Consider the following 27,105-nt stretch of genomic DNA (forward strand, 5'->3'; position numbering starts at 1 on the left):
TCCAGAATAGTAGGTGTAGATTTCTGTTTTAATTTGCACTAACATCCTTTCGGAATATGAAAATGAGAAAAATTAGTGAAAAGCTCTCCAACTGCAGCAACAGAATATTTAAGATAAAATATAGGCATTCTGATTTCGCCTCACAAATGAATGTGAGTTTGATCCTAGGTAACGGTAGATATTACTCTCTTTTGCACAAAGAGAAAATATCTGTTGTGAACTCCATGTAGGTGTCAGGAAGGGCATCTGGCCAATAAATGCTCAGCTCCATTCAGTCGCCCCGACTCTACCTTGATGCAAGGAATTATGGGGTTGTTAAAAGGGGGGGGAAAAGAGACATTCTTCTGATTGTTCTATTTCTTCCAATGTAACTCATTCTCTTTAACTCAAGTTTTTCATAAGTGAACTATCTGGAACTGGGAGAGAAATTTGTTATCTGCCAAGTTGTTAAACCACCCAGCAATATTCTGCAAGATAATTGTTATGGCTCTGCAATCAGGCTATCACCAGCTCCCAATCCATGATAGTGAACGTTTTTTAAAACTTTATCTTGAAGTAACATTATGGCCAGGAATACTGTCATTCAGGCTATAAACGCTTCTACATTCTTAAGACATACTGGAGGCTAAGACTGGTTTTGCTTGTGGTCTTCAGATGTGTCAGAGAAAGTTAAATACGGTTGATGTCTAGGATTGTTATAAAGTTTGAATTTAAAGGGTCCAAATGGTAATATTTAAACTACTTTATAGGTGTCTTGTCCCAATTTACCAAGAAATAAAGCACTGAGAAAAGTAACATTTTATTGAAGTTGAATATGGTTATTGGTAGTTTTTGGTTCTTCCTTATTATCTTTTGATCAGAGACGCTGGGGGCAAATCTTACCAGACCACATTCATAGTAGCATAGGAAACTACCCAGAGTCACTTTAGATAGTGAGATGGGTGGCACATAAGTTTAATAAATAATACAATTTGTAAAATAATAATGTTTCCAATGACAAATCCGAATACAATGAAGTAAAAAAGCCATTTGAATGAAATACAGTATCACTATTGGTTCTCTATGTTCAAATAATTAAAGAGACGTTATTATAAAATTCCAATTAAGAAAAATGTGTATACCTAGGATTGTTGAAATATATTGGCCATTTTGAATCTGCTTATTATTTCCACTAATATACATGATGCATGTACAACACAGCATTAATCGGCTTGGCAAGCAAAATATAACACTGTTTTGCCAGACAGATGGCTAATACAGCAAATTCTAAAATTTTACTCTTTCTGTACAAGCTGACCCAATTATAAAACTGGGTCGGGACAGTTTACATTACATTTGTTGAAAGGATTTTAAGTATGTGCTTTGGATTGTGACATGAAGATATTTTCTAGATGTCTTTTATGGGCATGTATGATCAGCATATATTTGATTAAACACTTTTGGAGTCTATCATAAAGCCATTTACCATACCATGTTTTTCCAAAAATAAGATAGGGTCTTATTTTCTTTTGACCCCCGAAATAAGCACTTGGCCTTATTTTCACGGAGGTCTTACAATTTTTGAGGTGCAGGAGGCAGTGAGCATGGTCACCTCATGGCTGCTGCTATGTTGCAATATTTTCGGGGAGGATTTATTTTAGTGCATGTGCTCAAAAGCCCGATTGGCGTATTATCTGGGAAGGTTTTATTTTGGAGGAAACAGGGTAAATACACAGTACATGTACATAACACAGACACACATATATAAACATGTATGCACCCGCATGCTCAGACACACACAAAATTGTGTGTGTTTATAATTCCAATCTTGCCCACTGTATTAACTTGGCCACAACATTCTTTCAATCACTCTTTTGTCTTTAGTTATTCAAAACATTTTAGAGCCTAAACTCATTCATGTGTACTCACATGCATTAAGTCTCTTTGTGACACAAACATAAGATATTTGGATGAGTGGCCATCTTGTCTGCCAGAGCTTTAGTTAGTCTGCTTTTTATTTTTTGTCTTGCGAGAAGTTTGTGAATTACGAAACTATAGTCGAACATATAGTTTTATTAATAGTTTTTAATAGTTTTATTAGAATTTGTAGGCCGCCCTTTTCCCTGAGGGGACTCAGGGCGGCTCACATAAAACTGGGAAGGGGGGAACACAAACATCAAGATAGAAGACATATAATAAAATGGTAGGCAACATACATTCATCATTCGGGAGGGGTAACTATCCTTATCCCCAGGCCTGACGGGCGAGCCAGTTCTTCAAGGCTATGCGGAAGGCTTGGACGGTGGAGAGGGTACGAATCTCCACGGGGAGCTCGTTCCAAAGGGCCGGGGCTACTGCTGAGAAGGCCCTCCTCCTTGTGGTTGCCAGCCGACACTGGCTGGCCGATGGAATACGGAGGAGGCCTAGTCTATGGGATCTTATTGGTCGCAGGGAGGTAATTGGCAGAAGGCGGTCTCTCAAGTAGACCATATATTTGCCTGAATCTTAAAATATTTTTAAATAGATCTCCTCATACCTATCAGATTTTCAAGTTTCTAATTGCAGATAAAATATAGGTACTTTAAAGTCTTAACAGATTTAGTTGTAACTTCAGATGACCAAAACAGATATTTGCTTGCTTTTAATTCCCTTTTTAGTTTCTTTGTTTCCCCTCTTAAGCTATTGGAATTCAAATTCTATGAAGATTTGATTGTGCCGTTATAATTTTCTGCAAGAGAGTATAATGCAAAGTGGGAAAATGTGATCAGACAACAAATTACTGCATTGAGAGAATGTATACAAAGAGTTAACTTGATATTTCCTTGTAAGGAAATTGAGGCAGAAAATTAGCAAAGAAAAGAAATATGTGAGGAAAGGATAGCTGATACTTAGTCCTAGAAGCAAATATCGTAATTCTGACAAGCCCCTGGGTCTCTCGTAAGGAAGATGAGAGTGACTGTACAATTGCAGACTTACCTGTTGTGGGCTTCCTGAAGGCACGGAGAACTGGAGAGTGGGGTGGGGGAACCGACAAGGGGGTTGGACTGAAAGAAGCCAGTGCTGCATTGCAACCCCAGACCAGCCCCTGTTTGATATACGTTGCAATATTTCAACCCCAGAAAGGGCGGAGCTTGCAACAGAATACTGCAATGCTGCTTTCATCATTATGGTGTCAGTACAGAGTCCTCCAATTACGACCACAACTGAGCAATAATTTCTGTTGCTAAGCAAGTCGGGTGAGTTTTTGCCCCATTTTACAACCTTTCTTGCCGCAGTTCTTAAGTTAGTAACACGGTTGTGAAGTGGTTTCCCCATTGACTTTGCTGGTCACAAGGTTGCAAAAGAGTTATCACATGACCCTGGGACACTGCAACTGTCATAAACATAAGCCAGTGGCCAACTGTCCAAATTTTGATTGCATGACTGCGGGAATGCTACAGCAGTCGTAAGTGTGAAAAATGGTCATTGGTCACCTTTTTCAGTGCCACTGTTGCAATAGCACTTAGCCTTATATACCGCTTCATAGTGCTTTTACCGCCCTCTCTAAGCGGTTTACAGAATCAGCCTATTACCCCCAACAATCGGGGTCCTCTTTTTGCCCACTTCGGAAGAATGGAAGGCTGAGTCAACCTTGAGTCTGGTGAGATTTGATCTGCTGAACTGCAGCAGGCAGCTGAAGTAGCCTGCATTCTAACCACTCTGCCACCTTGGCTGCTGTAACTTCAGATGGTCTGGTTGTAAGTTGAGGACAGTCCATAGCGAGAACCTGCGGACCCCATAGCAGAAGCATCTGGTTTTGGCCATTGTGGGATCAGAATGGTGGAGGAGACAAGCCTTGGACGCAATCCTGTGTGGCTCTTAACTTTGCCCCTTTCTCTGATATGCAAAAGAGTTTGTGGAATTTCAAATCATCCCAGTATTTTCACAAAGGAAATGAAGGAAATGTAAGAGTACAAAAAGTGGACTTGATGAACTTCCCAAAGTAAGAGATCATTGGATTTGCCTCAGTAAAAAACAAACAAACAGAAGAGACACACACACACACCAAATTATATACTGATAGTCCTTGACTTAGGACCACATTTGAGTCCAAAGTTTATGTTGCTAAGTGAGACAGCTGTTAAGTGAATTTATGAATTTACTTTTTTGCCACAGTTATTAAGTGAGTCACTGCAGTTCTGAAGTTAATAAGACGGTTGTTAAGTGGATCTTGATTTTGCTTGTCAGAAGGGGGGTCATATGACCTTCCCGGAACACTGCCATCGTCATAAATACGAACCTGTTGTCCAGCATCCAGATTTTGATCCTGTGACCATGGGAATGCTACAATGGTTGTAACAGTGAAAAATGGTCATAAGTTAGCTTTTTTTCAGTGATGTCGTAACTTCAGATGGTCACTAATTAAACTGCTGTAAGTCAAGGGCTACCTGTGTAGTTCCCTGCTTGGGGCTAAATCTTTCTGAATCTGAACATCCACCTAGCGCAGAATGAAGCCTAAATTCTGGGAAATTCCCGATTCAAATCCCCCAGCTGAAATGTCCTTCTCCCTCATTGTAGTCCTGCATCAGATGGCCGTTCATCTTCCTCCCAAATAAGCTGCCCTGCCAGTAAGTTATGAATAGAAACCATTCTATTATTTCCTGGTAGAGCAGACTATTTTCCTTGCTGACCTGCAGTTAGTGGACATTCCATTACATTGCTGCTGCCAAAAGTTGCTTATTGTTTACTGTGCAACTTCAAGGAAGTTGCTGGCATCAGGTTCGAGTTGTGTGCTACCTACTTTTCCTTAAGACTTTTTTTTTCCTGGCATTGGTTAACTAGCTGAGCAAGGTGAGCTTAGCTGTTTGGGGCGTGGTTTTCATGACACAGGGTGGCTGTTGCATTAAAGCTCTCAGGTAAATCTGAGCGGCATCTCTTGTTCCTTGGAAGGCGGAGAGAATGAAGATGTAGGAGGAGAAACCAAGTTCATTGTCTCAACCAGCAGTCCACAGTCCCCGTATCTCTCTCTCTCTCTCTTTACTGCTCCAGTTTCTAGCTATAAATTGGTCACTTCTGTACATCCCGAGGTCTCAGCCTGGGGCTTTTTTTGATCTGTGGAAGCAGAGTTTGAGCTATAATGCCCCGTGGAGAATACAAACTTGAATACAAGAGTGAGTACAATTGGAGCACTGGAGGGGAGAGGTGGGGCTTATAAAATTATTGTCTGTGTTGTGAAACTGTCTGCAGACCTAATTTCTTCCTTGTGGGTGGGTTGTTTTGCTATTTTGAGGAGAAGTACAGGTATTGCAAACGCTTTTCTGTGGAACGTGGTGTCCCTATAACCCTTTGATCTATTTCTTGCTAGGGTGATGATGGAAGAGATTTAGTTTATTCCCAACGCTTTTCCAAAACAAAATCAAGATGTGGTTTTAATAGAATGTCCAGATTAAACCGTTGATCTAAGTTTAGGGGGAAATATAGCTATGGGGCCCATTAACAAGGTAAAATGTTTGCATTTCAAAGCAGCCCCGATGAATAGATCTGAAGAATCAGCCCAATCCAGCATCTGGGTTCCAGAAGTGAGTTTTAGGTAGGGAAATAAGAAGATCAGAATTTCTTTCATGACTGAAAAAAAAAACGTAATAACTTTAAAACGAAAAAAAATGGAAGGTTTGGGAGAAAAAAATGAGTTGGCAACTATAGGGTTACAATTTAAGCATATCAAAATAAATTCTTTTAAGCAGACATAAACAGAATATAGTAGGTAAAACTTTAACAATATTTGATTGCATGTCTGCAAGGTGAGAATCTTAACAGTGCCCATTCTGTAGATGTTCAATCAGACGTATAATTTCTCAAACAAACAGATAAGGAAAGGGAGGTAGATGAGAGGTGATAGTTAAGTAGGGAGGAGAGCATTCCCCCCCCCCATGCTACACAGATTGGGGGGGGGGGGAGAAACATTCTTATCCCAGAATGCTACAGCTTGCAAGGGGAGAGCCAAAAGCAGTCGAACTATAATTGTAATCAAATGAACACTCGAAAAGCAGCCTTTGAACATTAGCCTTGGCATTTTAACATGCAATTGGGATTATAAGAAATGTCCCAAAGAACGATAGATGTCTTCATCCAAAGATAACTCTATAACTGCAGCAGAAAATCACCCGTATAGATTTATAGCTTTCTGAGCTAGTGGCTCTTTGTCGGTTCTAACACTTCCATCAGTCTGGATTGTCATTGTTGTCAGCCATTCAGCCAGGTCTAACCCTTGACCATGTAGGGATCAGCAGTCTCCATGCGGTCTGTGTCTCGCACTGCCTCCTTCAGATCCACCATGGTCATCCTGGTGTCATCCTTTATAGTGTCCAGCCAGTGGGCACCCCTTCTCAGGAGTGGGCTTCAAAAATTTCAGCAACAGGTTCTCTGCCTGGTTGCTGAATGGGCATGGCCATGGTGGGTGTGGCCTAGTCAGCTTCCTGCATCACGGCAGCGGTGTGTGTGTGTGTTTTCACATTCCCCAGGCTCCGGAGGCTTTCCTGGAGCCTCTGGGAGGGCAAAAACTGCCTCCCTTGGGCTCTGGAGGCCCTTTAGAGGCTGGAAACTGGCCCGTTTCTGGCCTTCTGGAACTTCTGGGAGGCCCGTTTTCCCCCCTCCCTCAGTCCCTGTGTGGGCCCTGCACTTACCTCACATCCAAAATGGGCCGCGAGGAGATTCCTGTAGGGGTGGGGTGGGGCAGGGTGCGAGGGGCCAGCCAGGGGTGGGATTTTGGAGGTTCTCTGAACCAGCCATAATATTAGCTATGGGGTCTCACCCGGGCGAACCCATAGCAGCCCACCCCTGCCCCTTCTCCTTTTTCTTCTGCTCCTACAGGGTCTTATATAATGAATGTGTGTCTTCTAAGAGCTACATCTGGGGACTGAAAAAGCTATCAAGTTGTGTGTGTTTAGTTGTAGTTCTGGGAAGAGCATATATGCTATATAGATGCAGTCATTCCTACCTAACATGATTAAAGTCTGTATGTGTGTCTTTGAATCAAATTTCAGTTTTCTGTTTGTTTTACCAAACAAATATGCAGTTATGGATTACATACCTTTGCATAATTGTGCACAATACAACTGTGACCTGGATGAAGGAGAATCTTTGTACACCTTTGCATAAACGATGACTGTGTGTTTGTGTGCGTGTGTGTGTTTGTGTGTATTCAGTTACTGTGTGCAAGGAATGGCTAGTTCTGATGTTGTTCACTTAAGTTCATTGTTCATTGTTGAGATACAGATTAGATCATCTTACCCCTACCTGGCTCCCTGCAAATGTATTGATTCCATGATATAATTAATGGATAATATTTTCAAATGGCATGAGATTTTTTCCACCATAAAGCACAACATGATGCACTTGTATTACATCCGTCTTGCTACTCTTCCTACTTCTTCACTTTTCTGATCACATCACTCTGTTCATGCTTTGCAGAAGATACCTCTGGGGATGGTGTTAGTACCATTTACAGCAACCCAGTATCACCACAGCCTTCAGACTCTACAGATGAATTTACCACCTACTTTGATCAGAAAATACCTATACCAGAAGATGAAAAGGTTAGTATGAGTAATAAGAGTGATGATGGGGTCACCATTGGTGATAATTTTCCTGGCATTTTATTGAAGAACACCATTGTGTCAAAGAGGGGATGGTAGTGTGAAGAATTACTGGTCACAGTAACATTTGTGCAAGGTATGTTCAGCTTATGCTGAGGTTCAATCGGAGTCATCAAAATATATTAGTGGAACATTCTGATGTTTCTGAAGGTTCAGGAGTACTAAACTTGGTCTCCTGATTGCCTGTTGTGTATCTGGATGAGTCACTTTTCTGGAGTTGCTTTCTTTTTCTTTTAAATCAGTAATTAATGCAGAAATTTGGGGTTTGGTGGAGACTGAGCCTTCTTTAAGTATTGTGCTCCATCAGTCTCCCTCTAAGTGCTCTTAACTGTAATTTTCATCAGCCCTAGCCTCTGACTACGTCATTTGGAGTGAGTGAAAGTTATATTCTAAAACTAGTGGAAGTATCCAGAGAGGAGAAAGCTGCTCTAAGCATGAAATTGCTTCAGTTAAAGACAAAAAAAGCCTTTAGTATTCAAAAATATATGCTCCTCTTTCCTGCATCTTCCTGGCATGGAATACATTTGATCACAAATGCAATTTGAAGATTGTTCCAATGTTTCTTTGCTGCTGCTTCCTAATGGTTGTCAAGGATGGGAGATGATGGGATGAGAGTGGTATTTTACTAGCCATTATTGAATTATTGAATGAGTATGCAGAGAAGACACTAATCCTCTGTGAAGATAACAGCTACTGTCTTTAATTTCCCAAATGAATATGAACCCATATTCATTTTTGTTCATTTTGTTTGTTGAAAAGATTCCATCATCTATGGATTGTCCTGACTTTAAGGACCTTCTGTTATTGAAAGCTTTCACTTTGGAATTCTAAATAAGAATTATATTAAAGGAATATGCAAGCTAAGGATGATGGATTTTTTTTACTCTCTAGCAATCCTGAGTATTGAATAGGGCTCTTAATCTATGCAAGCACAAAATCTTTTTTATTACTATCTCAGCCTTTTTTTACTTTGAGCTGTATAATTTAGAATGGAGATGAGGAAATAATTCAAACAATGATTTAAAATTGAGTTGTTAAAAAATTAAAAATTGATCCATTGCATCTAGTTGTCTTAAGAGTTGCTAATTGATCTTCCGCATTAAAGTTTAAGAAAAATAGTTTTCTAGAACAAACTTTTCAAGAGCTAATATAATTCATTATAGTGTAAGTAAAATATAATGCTTTGCCTCTTTGAATTAACAACTTTCTTGATTTTAAATAGTAACAAATAATTGACAGCATAACAGTTGATATTAATGGGTGAATTTATATATTCCCTTGTGTGAAAATACTTAATATCTCTCCCCCGCTTTTCTCCATTTCTGTTTCTAAAGCACCCATGGTTCAGTTTTCGAAAACTCTGGGCCTTCACTGGGCCTGGTTTCCTGATGAGCATTGCCTACTTGGATCCAGGTAACATTGAATCAGACCTACAATCTGGGGCAGTTGCAGGATTTAAGGTAAGTGGCTAACCTGTCCTTTTGTAAAACTCTTCACTTTGAAACCTGTTGTAGAGATTGATCAGAAGAATACCATAACAATTCAAGGACACTGATCAAAACGAGGATTTTTCTAAACACGTTTTTTTTCACAGATGCCATCTTTAAATTGTACACTGAAAATGTTTAAAAATGGGATTTTGCAATGTTAGGGAATAACAGTAAAGTACAATAGAGGAGAATTTTCTTGGTTTTTCTTGTTTACATCTGAGTCACATTGAACTCATTCACACTGAATATTAATTGCCATGAATTAGCTTGATTCATCAGAATATCTCCTGTTCATTGTGAGTTACATCTTAATATCTAAGAGGTATACCATAGAAATTGGGGACAGAACAGATGACATTTCAATCAGTCCTACAAATCTGCCACATTATTTCTAATTTAACCCAGAAGCCTCAAATGTGTTAGGGTAAAACTAAGTGGGAAGGTACTGCTGACCAGAATCCTTCTCAGAAAGAATCTGAAACATTTAAACTTTGGTTTTTAAATGTTAGGCTTTCGCAATATGAAAACAAAACAAAATAAAAATTTTAAAAGCAAAAATTTTACCCCAGTGATTCTCTTCACTATATGACCGTTAATTTTGCTAATAAATTTGCCTCATGTTTGCCTGGTTAGATTAGCTTGAAGCACATTTAAAAAGAATTACTAGATCTTATGTTTTATTGTTACATCTGACTGAATACCTGTCTTTGCTACCCGTCAAGTTCCAGGAAACATAGGGTCAGGGGTGGTAAACACTTACCTTCCCTACCGATTCGCAATGTGAGCACATTTGCACAGCCTACCGCACATGCGCTTTGGTGAAAAAAGGGCCTAAATGGGATGCTATAGAGCTGTGGCAGTTGGACGGGGCCACCTGCAGTTTCCACTACCGGTTTGGGTAAACCGGTCCAAACCAGTAGAATACCACCTCTGCATTGGGTTCCTAGTTAATTTGAGAAAGTAGGCAAAGGGATCTCTGAGACATTTCAAGTTTCCAAAGTTATGCATAAACAGGTGAACGTTTATGTAGCAAACCCCTATTTGGAATGTTTTGTTTGAGCATTAAATTCTCCAGGACAAAAGCCCAAATATGTCTGGTGAAAAGTAAGGTTCTCTGGGGCAGGTTTTGATTGTGAGAGGGCTTGGATAAGTATCTCCAGAAATGCAGGTATTGTTTAGTAGGCAGAATCCCTAGATTTGCTGTTCCTCTTCCAGAATATTGCCATCCTGAGCTTGTTTTCATTTTTGTATGTGTATATTTTTGTTTTTCAGCTGCTCTGGGTTCTCTTGTTGGCTACTATCATTGGTTTGCTCTTACAACGTCTAGCAGCAAGGCTGGGTGTGGTAACAGGACTTCACCTGGCAGAAGTATGCAATCGACAGTACCCCAAGGTGGGTAAATTGATGGTGCTTCTGTCTGCATGAACATGCAAGGGGACAGAGAGGCTTGCTTTTACTAGGATTGGGGCATCCAGAGCCGATTTGCATCTTATATTTATCTCAGCTCTTTGTTAAGTGTTGAATATGTTGACTCACAACCACTCAACACTATTCATGGCTTCTCCATGGTTTGTTTAGCTCAGTCTAGCCTGACATGAATGCTGACTGTGATTCTATCACACCAGAAGAAGCCATTGCCAAACTAATCTGTCACCATGCTTCAGATTTTCTTTAGGTGGACAGATCCATAATCAAATGTGAGTGTCTGTTTGCCAAACTGTGTTAAATGAGAGCTTGACAGTGGCAAATACTTGTGGACAGGAGCAACAATTGGGTAGCAGTCATGTCTGTGTTTTAGCCACAGTCCTAGGAAAACAGGATGTGCAGATACTTTATGATCTATAGATCGGGTGGGCAACCATGGCATCTTTACAACCAGTGGCTCAGGAATTCTGGGAGTTGAAGTCCACAAGTCATAAAGTTACATGGTTTGCCCACCCCTGATCTATAGGATCATACAATAAATAAAAAGAGAGCCAAGATTACAAAATCCAAGAAAACTGGGACCAGGAAGGAAGAGACGTCCAGGGAAAGGTACTAACTGTAGGTAGTTCTGAAGTCTCCAAAATCAGTCTGAGTTCTTGAGAAAAACAACTGGGCAAGCAAATGGTATACAAAAAGGATGAGATTGAGGGATTATTCCAGAGGACAAAAGTACAGAAATTACCCCATTCTCTTTCACAACACAAATGCAAACACCCCCATCCCACTTTAGAGAGAGGAGGCCAAGAGGAAGGAGGGATAAGGGGAAAAGGTCACTCCAATCAGAAGAGAAGAGAAGAACCCTGCAGAAAGAGAAAGTTAGGTAGGGAACAGAGAAAAAAGAAGAAGTTGCCCCCAGGGATAGAACAAGAAATGGCTTTACCCCCCCCCCTCCCCTCCAAAAAAACCTTTTCTATAAATAGAAAAGGTTCCCAATCTATGGGGTTTTTTTCTTGCAGTCTTTCCTCTCAGTAAGGTAAATGGAGTGGCTTTTCCCTTTCAACAATCATGTCTGCCTTTATTCCACAACTACAGGTAGTCCTTGAGTTATGACCATAATTGAGCCCTGCAATTACGGTCGTAAGTCATGACAATCATTGAGCGGGTTACCATGTGACATATCTGATTTTATGACCTTTTTTTGTAGTGGTTCTAAAGCGAATGTATCGTTTCTAAAACAAACACAGCAGGGAACATCAGAATTATCAAGTGAATCCATTGTTACCGGAAAGTAAATGTTGCTTATCGGCAAAAATGTCATAAATTGCAGTCAAGTGACCTTGGGGTGCAGCAAACAGCCATGAATGGGGTTGGTTGTTGAGCACTCATGATAGGGTGACGTGAGCACGGATTGGGGAGATAGACGTCATAATTTCAAAATCGGGGTGTACATCATTTTTTCAGGGTCTATCATTACTTTGAACAATTGGTTGTAAGTCAAGGACTACATGTACAAAGTGATTTTCCTGCTTCAGTGAAAATTAATGGAGGAAGAAACTCAAATTTTGCGTGGGTGAATGTGGTGCTTATGTGGTCAATTTCCAAAGGGCTCTGGTTCTGAAAGGGGGAGGATCTTGACTTGTTGGATTGGAATAGAAATATTCATTGCCAGGTTGGATTTGATTTAAATCATAATTTTTAAAGAGCCACTGTCATCACTGTCTCACAGTGGCTCTTCCTCTGACCTGCTGTTGACTCATCCAGATGCCCAATATTGCAGACTATACAGCCTCATGCTACATAACTAAGCTCCATTTCATGCTGAATAAACTAAATTATTAACGAATCTTAAATAGTAAACTATTTTTAGATAGATACTCCAAAGGCATTTTATTAAAATAAATTTGATAAAAATAAAAAACATCCAATTTAATTTTTTTAAAATATATATTTTAAATAAATCAGCAATTTCTATCCACCCTGTTCATTGCACAGATCCTCAGAAAGTGTTTTTGCTCCTGTGCATGTGGACACTTTTCTGCATAACTGCATACCTCTTATTGTTAATCGGGGAATGATTGTTTAATAATAGATCAACAATGCAATCAGTGGATGTCTTCTGAAAATCTAATCACTGAGTAAAAGCATATGTTTTAATTTTAAGAGTCAGAACCTTTGGTTTCCAAATTAGTCTGTAAATGCTCCCTTTCTGTCTTCCCTGTTCAAGTTATTGCGTCTACAGTATTCGTTTGATGTTCTTCCCATAATTATTTCAACTACTGATAAATGAATCTCCTAAAAACCTGGATGTAGACAGACTTATAGAATATCTTCCTCAGTATGAAATTCCTTTTGGGCCTGCTTTGGCAAAACAGTTGCTTAGAGACGCAGAAATCTCCTACAAAACCCAGGGTTCCCTCCCCCCTTTCAGTATTAATTATCCCTTGTTTGGTTGCTCCGTCATTTTTAACTTTGGGTGGTCTGTGCACACATATGCATGTTCATAAATGATTTGGCAATTATACATTTCCTGGATCGGGCACATCTGAAGGAAAACAGCATAGAAATCTTTAAAAATTGACAAAATCTATTGCTTGCCTTTCTCTTCCCTGGAGTTAGAATATTTCTTAGTAAGTAGTATGTTTAATTCTGGTAATATCCAGATTAAATTCCTATTGCAATAATTATCTTTTTGTAAGGTTGTGTGTGGAAACTACTCCAACACAGATCCTCCTTGCCAGGATGAAGGTCCCATCAGAAACTTCTGAATTACATGGGAGGAGTCAGTTTCTGGGAGGACCGATACTTTTGGCATAAGAAGGGAGCTGCAAAGGCAGCGCTTCTAGTAAGCCTGGGCCTCCTTAGGTTTCCCTCTGTGAAATACCGTAGGGAGGTAATACCAGGAAAGATTTGAAAAGATTTCGCAAACATTCAGCCAAATCCAGAATCACCTTTTGCAGTCTTCTCGATATTCATTTCTTTCTAGAGCAGAAAGGTCTTTGACAAAACTATGGCACCTCCTAGGAAACTCTTGGCCTGTAATTGTGTGTCTTGTACAGCTCCGGCATCTGCTGTGTAGCTATCTCTTGGTTTAGAAGTGAATTTATAAACTTCTGCTGTATCTTTTTGTGTTGCCAAATTCACGGCACAACCATCCGTGTAGGTGGTTGCTGGTCAGGAGACGCTTAATCCTCCCTTTGCTAGGGGAGTTTGCTTTCCAAAATTAGATTGTGGTGATTCTTTCTCATTGCACAATGCATGGGGGAAGAGGAAAGGATTTTGGGATGGCTTCTGAAGGCTGTGTTTGTGTGAATCATTGTGGAGATTGTAAGCTAGAATTGGACCAAAGCATTAAACTAAGATTTGAAGTATATTTTGCAAGTCATCTCTGTGTACTTGAGTGCACATCACTGCTATTGTACCCTGAAAAGAAGAGTGTGTCTCTTTTTGTTGACTTTTTACAGAGGGAACTTTAGGGTGGACAAAACGTTTTCATTCTAAACTATCAAGAAGTTCAAGGCAAATATTGCTTCCTTTCAAAATTTATCTAACAGTAGGTAGACTTAATGAGGTTCACCATGTTCTTATCAGTCTCCTTTCTGCTCTCTCTCTCTCTCTCTTCATCTCGGTCTCTCTTTGTTTTTTTCTCTTTCTCTCTCTCTCCCTCGTTCCTTCCTTCCTTCCTTCCTTCCTTCCTTTCTCCCCTCCAATTTTGTGAGTTGCCACCCAGTAGATTATCAGGGAGGGGGCAGACTGCTGTTGGCAGAGATATGAATGGATCCGTTGCAACGAGTTTTTTTTTAAGGGAACTAGTTGCCGCAGCTCCTGGGTGGTGGATGTGTGGTGGAGAAGATTCCACTTTTAAGCATGACCTTCTGAGTTTTTTCCTACTGTAGGTTCCTCGACTTATCTTGTGGCTGATGGTGGAGCTGGCTATCATTGGATCAGATATGCAGGAAGTCATCGGCTCAGCAATTGCCATTAACCTCTTGTCCGTTGGGAAGTAAGTTAGCTATGTCATTCTGAGTGTTTTGTGGTTTCAGCAGTATCCTGCTAGTCATGAGTTGGAAAAAACACAGAGATACAATCAAGCAAGAAAATTCCATATCGAATCTAGGAATTATTTGCCTAGTCAATGCATTCCATCACTGAAGCAGCCCTTGACCACTGGACAATGATAATATTTGCATATTAGTCATGCTGTGGGTAAACTAATCATACTTTAATGGCAAGTTTCTTTTTAAAATTTCTGTAGATAGGCCATATTTGAAAATGAACTTTTTAAATGTGAAGTCTCTCAATGAATGAAATGAGACAAGTGGAGTTTAAGCAAAACTAGCCCCAGTTTCTTCAGGGTTTTTTCCCCTATTTATTTCAACTAATTAAAGATATTTGCCCTTTTCTTGTGTCTTTCCCCTAAGAGGCATTCACTAACATTGAATCAGGGTAACCTGAAATAATCAAAAGATATTTTGACCAAACGCAGTCAAGTTATGAAATTCACTGTTTAATAGCCACTGATTTTAATTACTGTAGTCTGTGAAGAGTTAGGCTGTTTGACATTTTATTAACTCTGTAATCAAAAGAAGCATGCATGTTTTAAATGCAAGTTGCTAGTAGGGAGAAACAACAGGAGAGGGTTATTGATTTCACATCCTGCTTGCAAGCTTCCAAATTCAGTTTTGTTGGTAATTCTGTGGTACTGAGCCTTGTATTGCAAGGATCTCTAGCCTGATCAAGAGAGCATCCTCAGAATACTAGTACGCTTATACCCCTCTCTAGTGCAGGTGATCCTCAACTTATGACCACAATTGAGCCCCAAATTTCTGTTTGCTAAGCAAGACACTTGTGAAGTGAGTTTTGCCCCATTTTACAACCTTTCTTGCCACAGTTGTAAAGCGAATCACTGCAGTTGTTAAGTTGGCTACACAGTGGTTATGTGAATCTGGCTCCCCATGGACTTTGTTAGTCAGAAGGTCGCAAAAGGGAGTCATGTGGTCCCAGGGCACTGCAACCGTCATAAATATGAATCCATTGCCAAGCATCTGAATTTTGATCGGGACCATGAGGATGCTACAACGAGGTGACACCAAGCTGGCAGAAATAGCCAACACTCCAGAAGACAGGCTTAAGATACAGAAGGATCTTGACAAACTTCAACATTGGACACTATCTAATAAAATGAAATTCAATGGTGAAAACAGTAGGTTCTACATTTATTGAGGTTGTTAAGCGTGAAAAACATTCCTAAGTCACATTTTTCTGTGCCGTTATAACTGGTTATTAAACAAACTGTCATAAGTCAAGGACTACATGTATAAAGGGTTGGTGAGAAAGCCATAGTCCCAATGTCTAAGGAACATGCATAGTCCAGTATTCAACTCATGGTACATCTTGATAAAACTGCTTGAAACCTTGATACATTCCTTCCATTAATTGTATATCATGGGTGAGGACCATAGTCTTTGGATGCATGACTGCATCACCTTTGGCAAGGCGTGAAGAAAGTCACCAACACTTTTGAAGGTCACATATAATATCAGGATGTAGCTTAATGTAGTACAGGTCGACTTACAGTTTGTTTAGTGACCGTTCAAAGTTACAATGGCACTGAAAAAAGTGACTCATGACCATTTTTTACAGTTATGAAAAACTGTGTATCACCATCGTATCATCCCCGTGGCCATATTATTTACTTTCAGATGCTTGATAACTGGTTCATGTTTATGACAGCTGCAGTATCCCAGGATCATGTAATCTCCTTTTGCAACTTTCTGACGAGCAAAGTCAATGGGGAAGCTGGATTCACTTAACAAATACGGCAAGAAAAGTTGTAAAGTGGGACAAAACATTTAACAAATTTCTCACTTAACATAAATTTTGGGGTCAATTGTGGTTGTAAGTCAAGGTACTACCTGTATCAATATGGTCCCTTGATATAAGCACTATCAAATGGTACCAGACACCTTTTTGGTAGCCATCATGCTCATTACCCAGTATTACCTTTTAGATCTATTTAGAATATTCACATTTTTTAAAAGAAGAGAAGCTGCTGTGCTGTAAAGCACCTGTAGCATCTTAAATTTCTAAGTTCTTCTACTCCCTGAAATTTCTTAAAAAGTAAACTTAATGGGTAACTGCATCTTAGTGATTTGTTTAGGGAATGTCCGTTGCACAAGAAAGGGACAAAGAAAAGCAGGAGCAGTAGGAAGCAGTTAAGAGTGAGGCACTAGAGGGGAGTCAGGTGATATCCTGGGAAACCAGCACTTTGCAACAGGTAGTATTCCTCGTAGCAGCCATTTTTTTGAATGGGGAGCCCTTCCAGGAGTCATTGTGCAGTTAACAAAAGGAAAAGGTTCTCCAAATTCCTAGTGTGCCTACCAGCTTAGTTGGGGCTCCTGCTGCATTGTGCACTTAGCTATAATTGCTTCAATTCTTTTGTGAATAAGCTTATACAAATTCAGTTTCAGAGCTGAGAGTTATTAGATAGCTGCATCTCAGGTTAATGGCTTCCTTCGAAGTATTGAAACAAATAGTGGAATCAACTTGCTCTCTATGCATCCTAAAACCAGGTTTGGTCTTCTGAAATGACACTTCAACCTGATAGAGCCAATGGAAACAGCCAAGCTTACACAAAATCTGATATTTTCTGCATGGGTTGCTAGAAATATTTTGATCCATAAATTTCTAGTAAGCTGCCCATTTGTTTCCTAGTTAAGGAGGCTTTCTGTTCTGTTTTGTCTTTCCACAGAATCCCTTTATGGGGTGGAGTGCTCATAACAATAGCTGATACCTTTGTGTTTCTCTTCCTGGATAAGTATGGTAAGCGCTTTCCTTATTGAAGTAAATTTCTTTTGTCCCTTAATTAATCTCTTGATCGATGAGGCTAAGGCACTTTGATGTGTGGGAAGGGCTCTGCTTGCCACGCTCCAGAGATTTCACTTTGTGCACAAATGTGGAAAGGTTTTAACTTGATTTCTTTCAAAAATGACTTGCCATGCAGAGAAGGCAATTTCTCCCTCTCTTTCATGTGCAAACCCAAATATATACCCCAGAGCAGTGGTGGGATTCAAATTTTTTACTACCAGTTCTGTGGGTGTGGCTTGGGGGTGTGTGGCGTGGCTTGGTGAGCATGGCTTGGTGAGCATGGCAGGGGAAGGATACTGTAAAATCCCCATTCCCTCCCAATTAGCTGGGACTCGGGAGGCAGAGAATAGATGGGGGTGGGGCCAGTCAGAGGTGGTATTTACCGATTCTCTGAACTACTCAAAAATTCCACTACCGGTTCTCCAGACTGATCAGAACACGCTGAATACCACCTCTGCCCCAGAGGTACTATGGAAGAATCTTAGGATTTTCTCCAATCCCACTTTCCCCCAGTGCTGCTGCCATCTTGTTGAAATGACTTAATTTAGAGCCCCTCAGGCCTTGCCTGTATTAGCAGCTCTCTGGCAGCTGCAGTGGGAGAATTTTATGTCTTATTCCTTTGCCGTCTTAGAACAGCTGCTAAATCTGCAGTTCTTCCATTTAGGAAGGATTGTTGGCTGTTTATGGGAATTGTACCATTGATTACAGTAGATTCCTGTAAAGTAGGAATCTTCATACTTGGCAACTTTAAGTCTCCTGGACTTCAACTCCCAGAATTCCTCAGTCAGCCAAGCCAGGATAGAAGCAGACCCAAGGCATGAGGGGCCCTCTTGATGGGAGAAATGAAAGTGATGAGGAGAGGGGAGTGAATGATCGGAAGAGGCTGGCAAGGCTGGATGGTAGTGGAAATGATGGCATGCGAATTGCAACATTTTGACATAAACTTTGCTGCTTTGTAGGTGTGCTGTGACATTGCATTTATGTACACAAAGGACAGAACTTGCAGCATAATGTCACGGTGCACCTTTTGAAGAAAACATTGGATTCATTAGATCTTTATGGCAGGAAGATAGCTATTCTCTGCTCCTCATGTCAACCTTTGAGCAGGGGTTGTGCATGTGCATGTGTGCACCCATGTTTGGTCTAGCTCACCAGCATGTAATAATGTTAAGCTTCTCAGTGCAGTGTCCATAAGCCTCAGTTTACCTTTAGGATATTTGGGCTATCTACTTTTTTTTAATATGAATTCATCCCTTACCTCCCCAGCAGTAGTCGAAGTGCCAACATCATGTTTCCAGAATTGAACATTGGTAAAGTGTTATGTTTGCCGATGCAATACTTGCGGAGACATAGTCATTTGTTTGTCCCCATACCTCAGCCTTCGACAGTATGGCTCTGAGATTTCAGCAACTTTGAGACTTAATATCTCTGGCAATATTTTGTTGAGAGAAACAAAGCTTGGCCATCTTGTACAACTTGTTGTGCTCTATTAAACAAAATAATAAAAACATTCTCATCAGCGATCTCCATCTAGATAATTTGGAGTGAAGTTGGCTGAAAATAACTGTGGCTTGAAAAAAGGTTAAAGTTTGGCTTTTTATATCTCTGGAAGGAAAGGTATGAGAAACTTGAAACTGTGTGTGAAACTTTCATTCTCCTACTGCTTTCCAACAAATTGCATGTAAATTTGATGTTTTTTTGTAAAAATGCCCCAAATAGGGCATTTTCAGCCTTCTTTTACAAAAAAAAGACCTTCTGAAAACTCTGTTAAACCATTCTCTTTAGAAAGAGCATGTTTCAAACCCCCTAAAAAAGTAGAATTGATGCTTCATCGCCGACGTATAAAGCCCTAAAAATAGGGACAAAGTTGAGGACGTTGTATGGCAGCGTCACATGCATTCTGCTATTGTTTCGTCTTGTTTGTTTTATATAGACATTATCACTACTATTATATTGCGTTGGTCCATGGTGACATTGTCACTACCAGTTCAGGCACGTGACACAGCAACCCCATCGCCATAGGGGGCACGCCCAATAGCCATGCAATACCAGCCACGGGTGGTTCAGGATCCCAAGGCTGTGTGGTTTCCTCCTCGAGGTTCCAAAGCCTTGTGTGGGGTATCTGTCCGGTTCCCAAGCCGACAATTGGGTAGCTTATCCTAGGTTCCCAAGCCTAAAGTGGGTATCTTATATAGTTCCCAAGGTGAAGTCCGTACTGTTTGTATGAACTGCCACTTTCCAACGATTGCTTATTTATTATTATTAAACTTTAACCTTTTTTTAAGCTGCAGTCATTTTTAGCCAGATTTGCTGCAAATTATCTAGATGGAGATTGCTCATAAGAATGTTTTTTATTATTATTTTGTTTAATAGAGCACAAGAAGTTGCACAAGATGGCTACGTTTTGTTTCAACAAAATATTGCCAGAGATATGTCTCAAAGTTGCTGAAACCTCAGAGTCATACAGTAGAAGGCTCCGGTATAGGGTCAAACAAATGACTATATCTCCACAAGTATTGCATTGGCAAACATAACACTTTACCAATGTTCATCGGGGAAGCGTGTGCATGTTCACACCAAATTTCATGACAAACCGTGATTGTCGAGCAGGGAGCCCCAGACCACTTGACGTGGAAGGATCCATTGATATACACTTAGATATATTGCTTTTTGTAAACCTTTACATTATTGACCTGGAAAGGTAGGTTTTTTATTTCAGCTATTTTTTTCCTCCTGACTAAATATGCATAGGACTAGCTTTGTCCCTTTGCTCACAGTCTAAATAAAACAGGAACAGGATACAATGGTGCTGAGTTGGATGCATTTTAACAGCTGATCTAGTTATAGTGAGCCAAGGTGGCGCAGTGGTTAAATGCAGCACTGCAGGCTACTGCTAGATCAGCAGGTCAGCGGTTCAAATCTCACCGGCTCAGGGTTGACTCAGCCTTCCATCCTTCCGAGGTGGGTAAAATGAGGACCCAGATTGTTGGGGGCAATATGCTGACTCTCTGTAAACCGCTTAGAGAGGCCTGAAAGGCCTATGAAGCGGTATATAAGTCTACTGCTATTGCTATTATAACCCAAGAATATGACTGCATTATAAATATGTGTGCATTTCATTGTGATCATTCAATGATCTGAGCATATTTTTCAATCTGGGTAAAAACAACCTTAATTATATTAATTAGTAAATTCTAATTTTCATATTAATAATGGTTGTGTGTCTCTTAGGTTTGAGGAAACTGGAAGCATTGTTTGCCTTCCTCATTACCATCATGGCGGTCACGTTTGGATATGAGGTAACACTTCATTTGTATATATAGATCTTTAAAATGAACAGTACAGGCTTTTGAATCAGCCTTTTTCTGCCTTTTGGGCAAAATATTCTCCCCAAAACAAAAACAAAAAATCTTGTAGGACATACTTTGTACTTCTATATTTGTGGGAGTTTTTAAGAATGAGATTCTGAGATTTGTCAAGGACACTACTAATACCAACGTCTTTTCTTGTTGCTTGTATGCCTTGTCATGTGTCTTCTGCAGTATATAACTGTAAAACCAGACCAGGGACAGCTGCTGAAAGGGATGTTTATGCCTTATTGTGAAGGCTGTGGGCCTGCCCAGCTAGAGCAAGCTGTTGGGATCGTAGGTGCTGTCATCATGCCTCACAACATGTACCTGCATTCTGCTTTGGTCAAGGTAAGTGTGAGTTTCCTCGTGGAAACTATTTGCACCCGTGTCTTCTTTCTGCAATGGCATAATACAGAGATGGGAAATGATGGCCCCTTTATGAATTGTGGACTTCAACTCCCAGAATTCCTGAGCCAACATGGCTGGCTCAGGGATTCTGGGAGTTGAAGTCCACAAATCATAAAAGGACTATAGTTCCCCACACCTGCTGCATTGAAATCACATTCAACATGCATGCCCTTATTTCTTCTTGGACAAAGGCTGTGCTTTCACCACAGTTGTGAATTCCATGAGCAGGTTTTCCTTCAGGATCTCCGGCCTATGAAGACCACTAGATTAGCAAAGAGAAACTCCTGGTCTTCTTAAAATTACTCCCTGTATGGCAGAAGTTCCACAAGTATGATTAATTTAGGTTTGTTTCTAAAGTGAGAGCTGGTTTGGTGTAGTGGTGAAGGTGCTGGCCTAGAGACCAGGAGACTGTGAGTTCTAGGCTTCCCTTAGGCATGAATGCCAGGAAGGTAACTTCAGGCCAGTGGGAAAAATAGGAGGTGGGAGGAGTATTAGGTATGTTTGCCACCTTGAGTTATTTGTAAAATAACAAAGGCAGGGTGAAAAATATCTAATAAATAAATGGAGGTAGTTGAAGAGAAAAGAGAGAAGACCTTACTTCAATGAAGCTGCATTTTGCTGGGTGTGAATCGAATTTTTCTCTTTTAGTCTCGACAGGTGAATCGGGCCAAAAAGAAGGAAGTTAGCGAGGCCAACAAGTATTTCTTCATTGAATCCTGCATTGCCCTTTTTATCTCCTTCATCATCAACGTCTTTGTTGTCTCAGTCTTTGCCGAAGCATTCTATAAAAAGACAAACCAAGAAGTGGTGAGTGTTTTCCTTTCTTCCTTCATGTTATTTTAATAAGCAATAAATGCTCCTTTATAGTACAAGGATTATTTGAAATACTTTTAAAAAATCCTTAATTTTTTTGTTGCAATTTTAAAAAAAGTAGTATAGGAAAAAATAATAAAAAACAAATTAAAAGTCAAATACTAATACAGGTGGTCCTCAGGTTACGACCACTTGTTCAGTGACCATTCAAACTTGCAAGAATACTGAACAAGGAGGACATAAAATGGATTCTGACCATCACCATGTTCCATGATCACGTAATCATGATTTCTGACGTTCCTGCTGGCTTCCCACATGCAAAATCAATGGTGAAGCCAACAGGAAGTTGGAAATTGCTGTCATATGATGTCCTTGCTTAATGATGGCAAGCTGGATTTCTGGGAAAGCAATGCAATCGCATGACATCACGCTTCAAGACCGCATTGCTAAGTGACAGCAATTCTGGTCCAACCCTAACCTGAGGGGCCTCCCATTCAGAAATTGCAATATCAAAACAAGAAAATAAAACAAAAAAATAAAATAAACAGAAAAAAACAACATACCAAACTAGTATAATTATCCCCAATTCAGTTAATCTGTTCATAATATATAAAATTATCCATGAAATTATCTATTTATGTAAAATATAATATAATATAGTTTATGCCAAAGGGAAACATACAATGCTATTATCATTTTTTGATTAAAATTAGTAGAAATAACCTGTTCAAAGATGATTTACATATTTCTTAAATTCAGGGTTTGATATCAAGTGCAATAATACATTCCCAATTTCTCAATATAATTCCTTTAACTATTCCCTTTAGCAATATTCTTCAAAAATGTTCAGGTTCCCCCAATTTTGGAACATAATACAAAATGTCATTGATCTTTAATTTGAAAATATTCCCCCATACAATTACTTCTATATGTATGCTTAAAAAAACACACACACAACAACCAAAAATGGACATGACCAAATCATATGGGTTAATGTACTTTCCAATTTCCTACATGCTTCTTTCCTTTCCCGCTTAGTTACTGTTTCCCTTCCTTCCATCCAGCTTTGTTCCTTCATTTTGCTTCTCTTGCCAATGTTGTTATACCTTTTCTTCCCACCAATCTGTATCCTGTTTCCTTCTTCATCTTGTTTGTGCTTCTGGTTTAAAAAAGAAGGAGGAATTGTGCATACATGGTTATGTTTCCGTGTGTTTGTGGGATTTCTATATGAACCTCAGCTTCTCTTCCCCTGCTTTTAGAAGGGAGAGTTAGTGGAGAGAATTAAACCACTACAGCAAGTACCAAGGATAATATAGTAGAACCCCAGTAGGATCATCAGCTCTATGTATCCAAGACAGAATGCTTTACAATAAATAAAAAACAATAAAAGTTGTGGTGGAAAGAAGTCATCTGTCAAACCCTATCTCTCCTTTCCCCTCACTTGGAGGGTAGCACCTGTCATACTCCCTTTTTATTTGGGCTGGTCTTTCAAGACCAGTGAATGGGCAAAAGAGCTTGAGGCTACACTGGAAGGACTGCTTTTTGTGTGTTTCAAGTTTCCTTGCATGCCAGCAGTCCCTCCTCCTCTCCTCATTACAGGAGGGAAAGATCAATGTAAACCAGAATTCTTCTTGGTTGTTATGCTTTTAAAACGATTTTTTGTGCCACATGGGTCTTTTGGTTGTAAAACGAAATGGCTACTTGTATGTTTACAGCATGACATCTGTGCAAATAAAAGCTTTGCCCAAGCTGTGGTGTTTCAATCAGATAATAGCACCCTGGATGTGGATATCTACAAAGGGGTGAGTGAAAAGCTTTACATGTTCAAATTAGCAAGAGTTAAATATCCATAGGTAATGCTCTGGAATCTCTGAATCAGCCTTTGAATATGCTAAAGATATTTCTAAAACTTCTAAAACAGACTAAGTGGAGAGATGAAACAGATCTGTGAAAAGATCACAAGCGTTTCCAGTTCTGCCTTCTTTAACTCTCCAAATACCAAAGCAACCGGAGTTCTAACAGGAGACAAATATCTACAAAATAAAGTAACTCCAAATGCCGCAGTACCAAAATTAGCACTTTGGTAGTTATTTGCTTTCCAGATATCTCTCTCAAGATCAAGAAAATATTTTTCGGCATAAGGTACTTGTGAGCCTTCTCCTCCTATCATTGCTCATATTTGCAAAAGGCCATAACTGTATTTAGGTTATTTTGTTAGGTTTTTCCATCCAGAGGAACAATGTAATTACCTGGGATAGGTTTATGAACAAAGTGTTCTTCTTGGCCACGGTGATATTTTTGGAAAATAAGCATGTGCATAGTAACTATAGCATTCAGATTCAAGTCTCTCTGAGTAAATTGGCCCTTGCAAATCCAATTTTACTGATTTTGTAAAATGTCACTTTGCATTAGACTGCTGACATAGAAAGCATAATCTAAAGTTTACAGCTTCATTTTTTAAAAAAAAATGTCTTGTGTTTTAGGGAGTAATTCTTGGTTGTTACTTTGGCCCTGCTGCTCTCTACATCTGGGCTATTGGCATCCTTGCTGCAGGACAGAGTTCAACAATGACAGGAACGTACTCTGGACAGTTTGTTATGGAGGTATTTTAATCTTTTAAAATGTTGTGGATTTACATTTGACTTGTCTTCCCAATCCATATCTCTATAGGCTCTGCAAATTAAAGCGATAGGAATCTAAGAATGTTGTCCAAGTGGCTCAATTCCCAGATGCCACAGCTAGGAATCTGGGAACCAGATGGCATGGACACTTTCTTTGTGAGAAAAAGTACATGCTGACATTTTCCCCTTTCAGCTGGGCAGTTCATGTGATCCTTAAGCAATGTATTTGTACTCCCTGCATGACTATTGTAGTGCCTTCTTTTGTAAACAGATTTTTATATACAGCGACCAAGTGATACTGAAAACTATCATTGATAAACCGAACTAAGGAAATAGAGATGAGCGACTTCAGAAGGATTGGGAATATGTCTGTCAGAGTTGGAGAGTTTAGGATTTGATTTGTAAAAGGAGCTTCAGTGTGTGCCAGACCGTGGAGGTAGCATCTGTCTGTAGTTCCTTCAAAAGCTAATTGTGCAAAACTAGGGGGAGATACAGCTGCTTTAAAGGATTGTCGACTCAAAAGAAATGGAATCCAAAGTGCTATCCAGCCCTATAACTGGGATATGGGGCTGGATAAGGGATATCTTTTCAGGCAATTAAAGGATACCGTGCTGTGTAAAATGCTCTCTTTATATTAACCTGTGGGTGAAATGTCATTCAAGTATTTCCCTTATGATACTAGTTAGGCTGCCATTAATCAAATCTCTTTGTCTTTGTATAAGTTCAATTGTTCATAGGGTTAGCAAAGTCATTTCTGTGGTCCTGCGCCTGCTTCTCTTGTGGTGACATGTGCCCAGCTAACAATTGTCAATCCAAAGCAAACTACTTGCCTTAGGTTTTGTATTAAATTAATTAATTTGGAATTAAATTTGGAAAGAATGTCCATAATTAAATTAGGGTAAATTGGGTACTTACAAATGAGGAGGGTCCAGACTTAGTGGTAGAACGGTTGTGTGTAGGTCTGATCAGCAGCAACGGCTGGGGGGAAAGTCCCACTAAAATCCAACAAGCCTGGATCAGATGGACCAAAGGCCTGAGCAAGAAAAAGACCATTTCCTACAACCCTGCATTTCTATTTTTGTTAGAACAATCACATACAGCTAAATTTCCTTATGCCTTTGTTAAACCACTGATAAGTGGTCAAGTACACCATCTGGCTTTGATGTAAATTGAAAGTATTTAGTATTATTTAAGGGCAAGTTTCCATTCTTCATAACAACCCCCCCCCCCCCCCAAAGTAGGTTAAGATTAGACAATATCTATAAAGGGTTACATTTACCATTGGACAGAAGGTGGGGTTGATTCCCTCAATTTATTACTGTGAAAACAAGTTGCAGTAACTTTATTTGTCCACAACTTGCTGTTTGCTGATGAATCTCATTATTGATGAGTCTCATTAGAGATCTGCAAAAATTATCAGTCTGGAAATAGAACATTCTGGAGAACTCTAAAATGACCCTCTTTTCCCTGCCGAACCCCCTCCAACTTTCCTGGGGTGGTTTGGGAGTTTACAGAAGGAAGTCCTCAGTACCAGAAGAGTTTTGGATGAAACAGAATGGATTTTAGGATCAGATCCAATTACTTTTAGTTTAGAAAATTTACTTCTGGACACTACCAAACTGGCCCCTAGAAGAAATGATCCAGGGGGAGAGTGAACATAAACTGGAAGAAGACATTCCAAAGTTCTTCAAAACATTCAATTCCTGGGTTGGAGAATTTTGCATATCCCTAGCTCTCATGTGTTTTCAGGCCATATTATCTAAGCCAACATTATTTAGAATAAACTGCGCTTTAGATTTGATTCCTGAAAAAAAATGCAAATGTGGCAGCTGCACCTGTTCCCAAGATTGCCCAGCAATTGCAGAGAGCTCTGAAGTATTGGACACTAATATGTTTTGTGCTCTCAAAACAATTCATTTGACAACCACAAATAGCTGCTTTAGGCAGATTAAGGACCATCTGGACCTTACCAAGAACAGATTGATTTGAATATATATTTTATTTAACTTTATTTGCCTTACTTGGCTCCTATTTTACCTCAGTGTTAGTTTATAAATTTAATTTTGCTATTTTACTCTGGTCTGGTCAATAGCTGCGAAACTACTTTGACTTTGACTGCAGGAAGTAGAAGAGTTTGTGAAAGTTATAGTCAGACGTGTTTTTTATCCAAGAAAGATACTACTTTTCTTCAGTATTTCAGTACACTTGTATCTCTGATTGAATGGTTCTGATCTCTTCCTTGTTTTCAGGGATTCCTCAATCTGAAGTGGTCGCGGTTTGCTCGTGTGGTTCTAACCCGTTCCATTGCCATCACGCCAACTCTTCTGGTTGCCATTTTCAAAGATGTGGAACACTTGACCGGCATGAATGACTTCCTCAATGTCCTCATGAGTTTACAGGTAAAGACACTAATTAGGCATGTCCCAAAGGTGCTTTCTTTTCAAGAGGCAACTGGACATTCTGGTTTTTCTTTTAAGATGTTCTGAAGAGCTGAAGAAATTTCTTGGATGAGAAGTGAAAT

At 39.7% G+C, this 27,105-nt stretch overlaps 1 protein-coding gene across 1 annotated transcript in view; it reads left to right on the top strand.

Moving 5' to 3' along the window:
* SLC11A2 (solute carrier family 11 member 2) overlaps window positions 1–27,105 on the top strand; it is a 60,834-nt gene that overhangs the window by 11,906 nt on the left and 21,823 nt on the right. The window contains exons 3-13 of the mRNA XM_032209311.1: window positions 7,429–7,553; window positions 8,948–9,073; window positions 10,376–10,495; window positions 14,422–14,528; window positions 17,277–17,347; window positions 20,624–20,691; window positions 20,935–21,090; window positions 21,799–21,957; window positions 23,679–23,765; window positions 24,447–24,566; window positions 26,834–26,983. Coding sequence (XP_032065202.1) covers window positions 7,429–7,553; window positions 8,948–9,073; window positions 10,376–10,495; window positions 14,422–14,528; window positions 17,277–17,347; window positions 20,624–20,691; window positions 20,935–21,090; window positions 21,799–21,957; window positions 23,679–23,765; window positions 24,447–24,566; window positions 26,834–26,983 — 1,289 coding nt within the window. The remainder of the gene's footprint in view (window positions 1–7,428; window positions 7,554–8,947; window positions 9,074–10,375; window positions 10,496–14,421; window positions 14,529–17,276; window positions 17,348–20,623; window positions 20,692–20,934; window positions 21,091–21,798; window positions 21,958–23,678; window positions 23,766–24,446; window positions 24,567–26,833; window positions 26,984–27,105) is intronic.

The sequence above is a fragment of the Thamnophis elegans genome, chromosome 2 (genome assembly GCF_009769535.1).
Source record: "Thamnophis elegans isolate rThaEle1 chromosome 2, rThaEle1.pri, whole genome shotgun sequence".
Classification (NCBI taxonomy): Eukaryota; Metazoa; Chordata; class Lepidosauria; order Squamata; family Colubridae; genus Thamnophis; species Thamnophis elegans.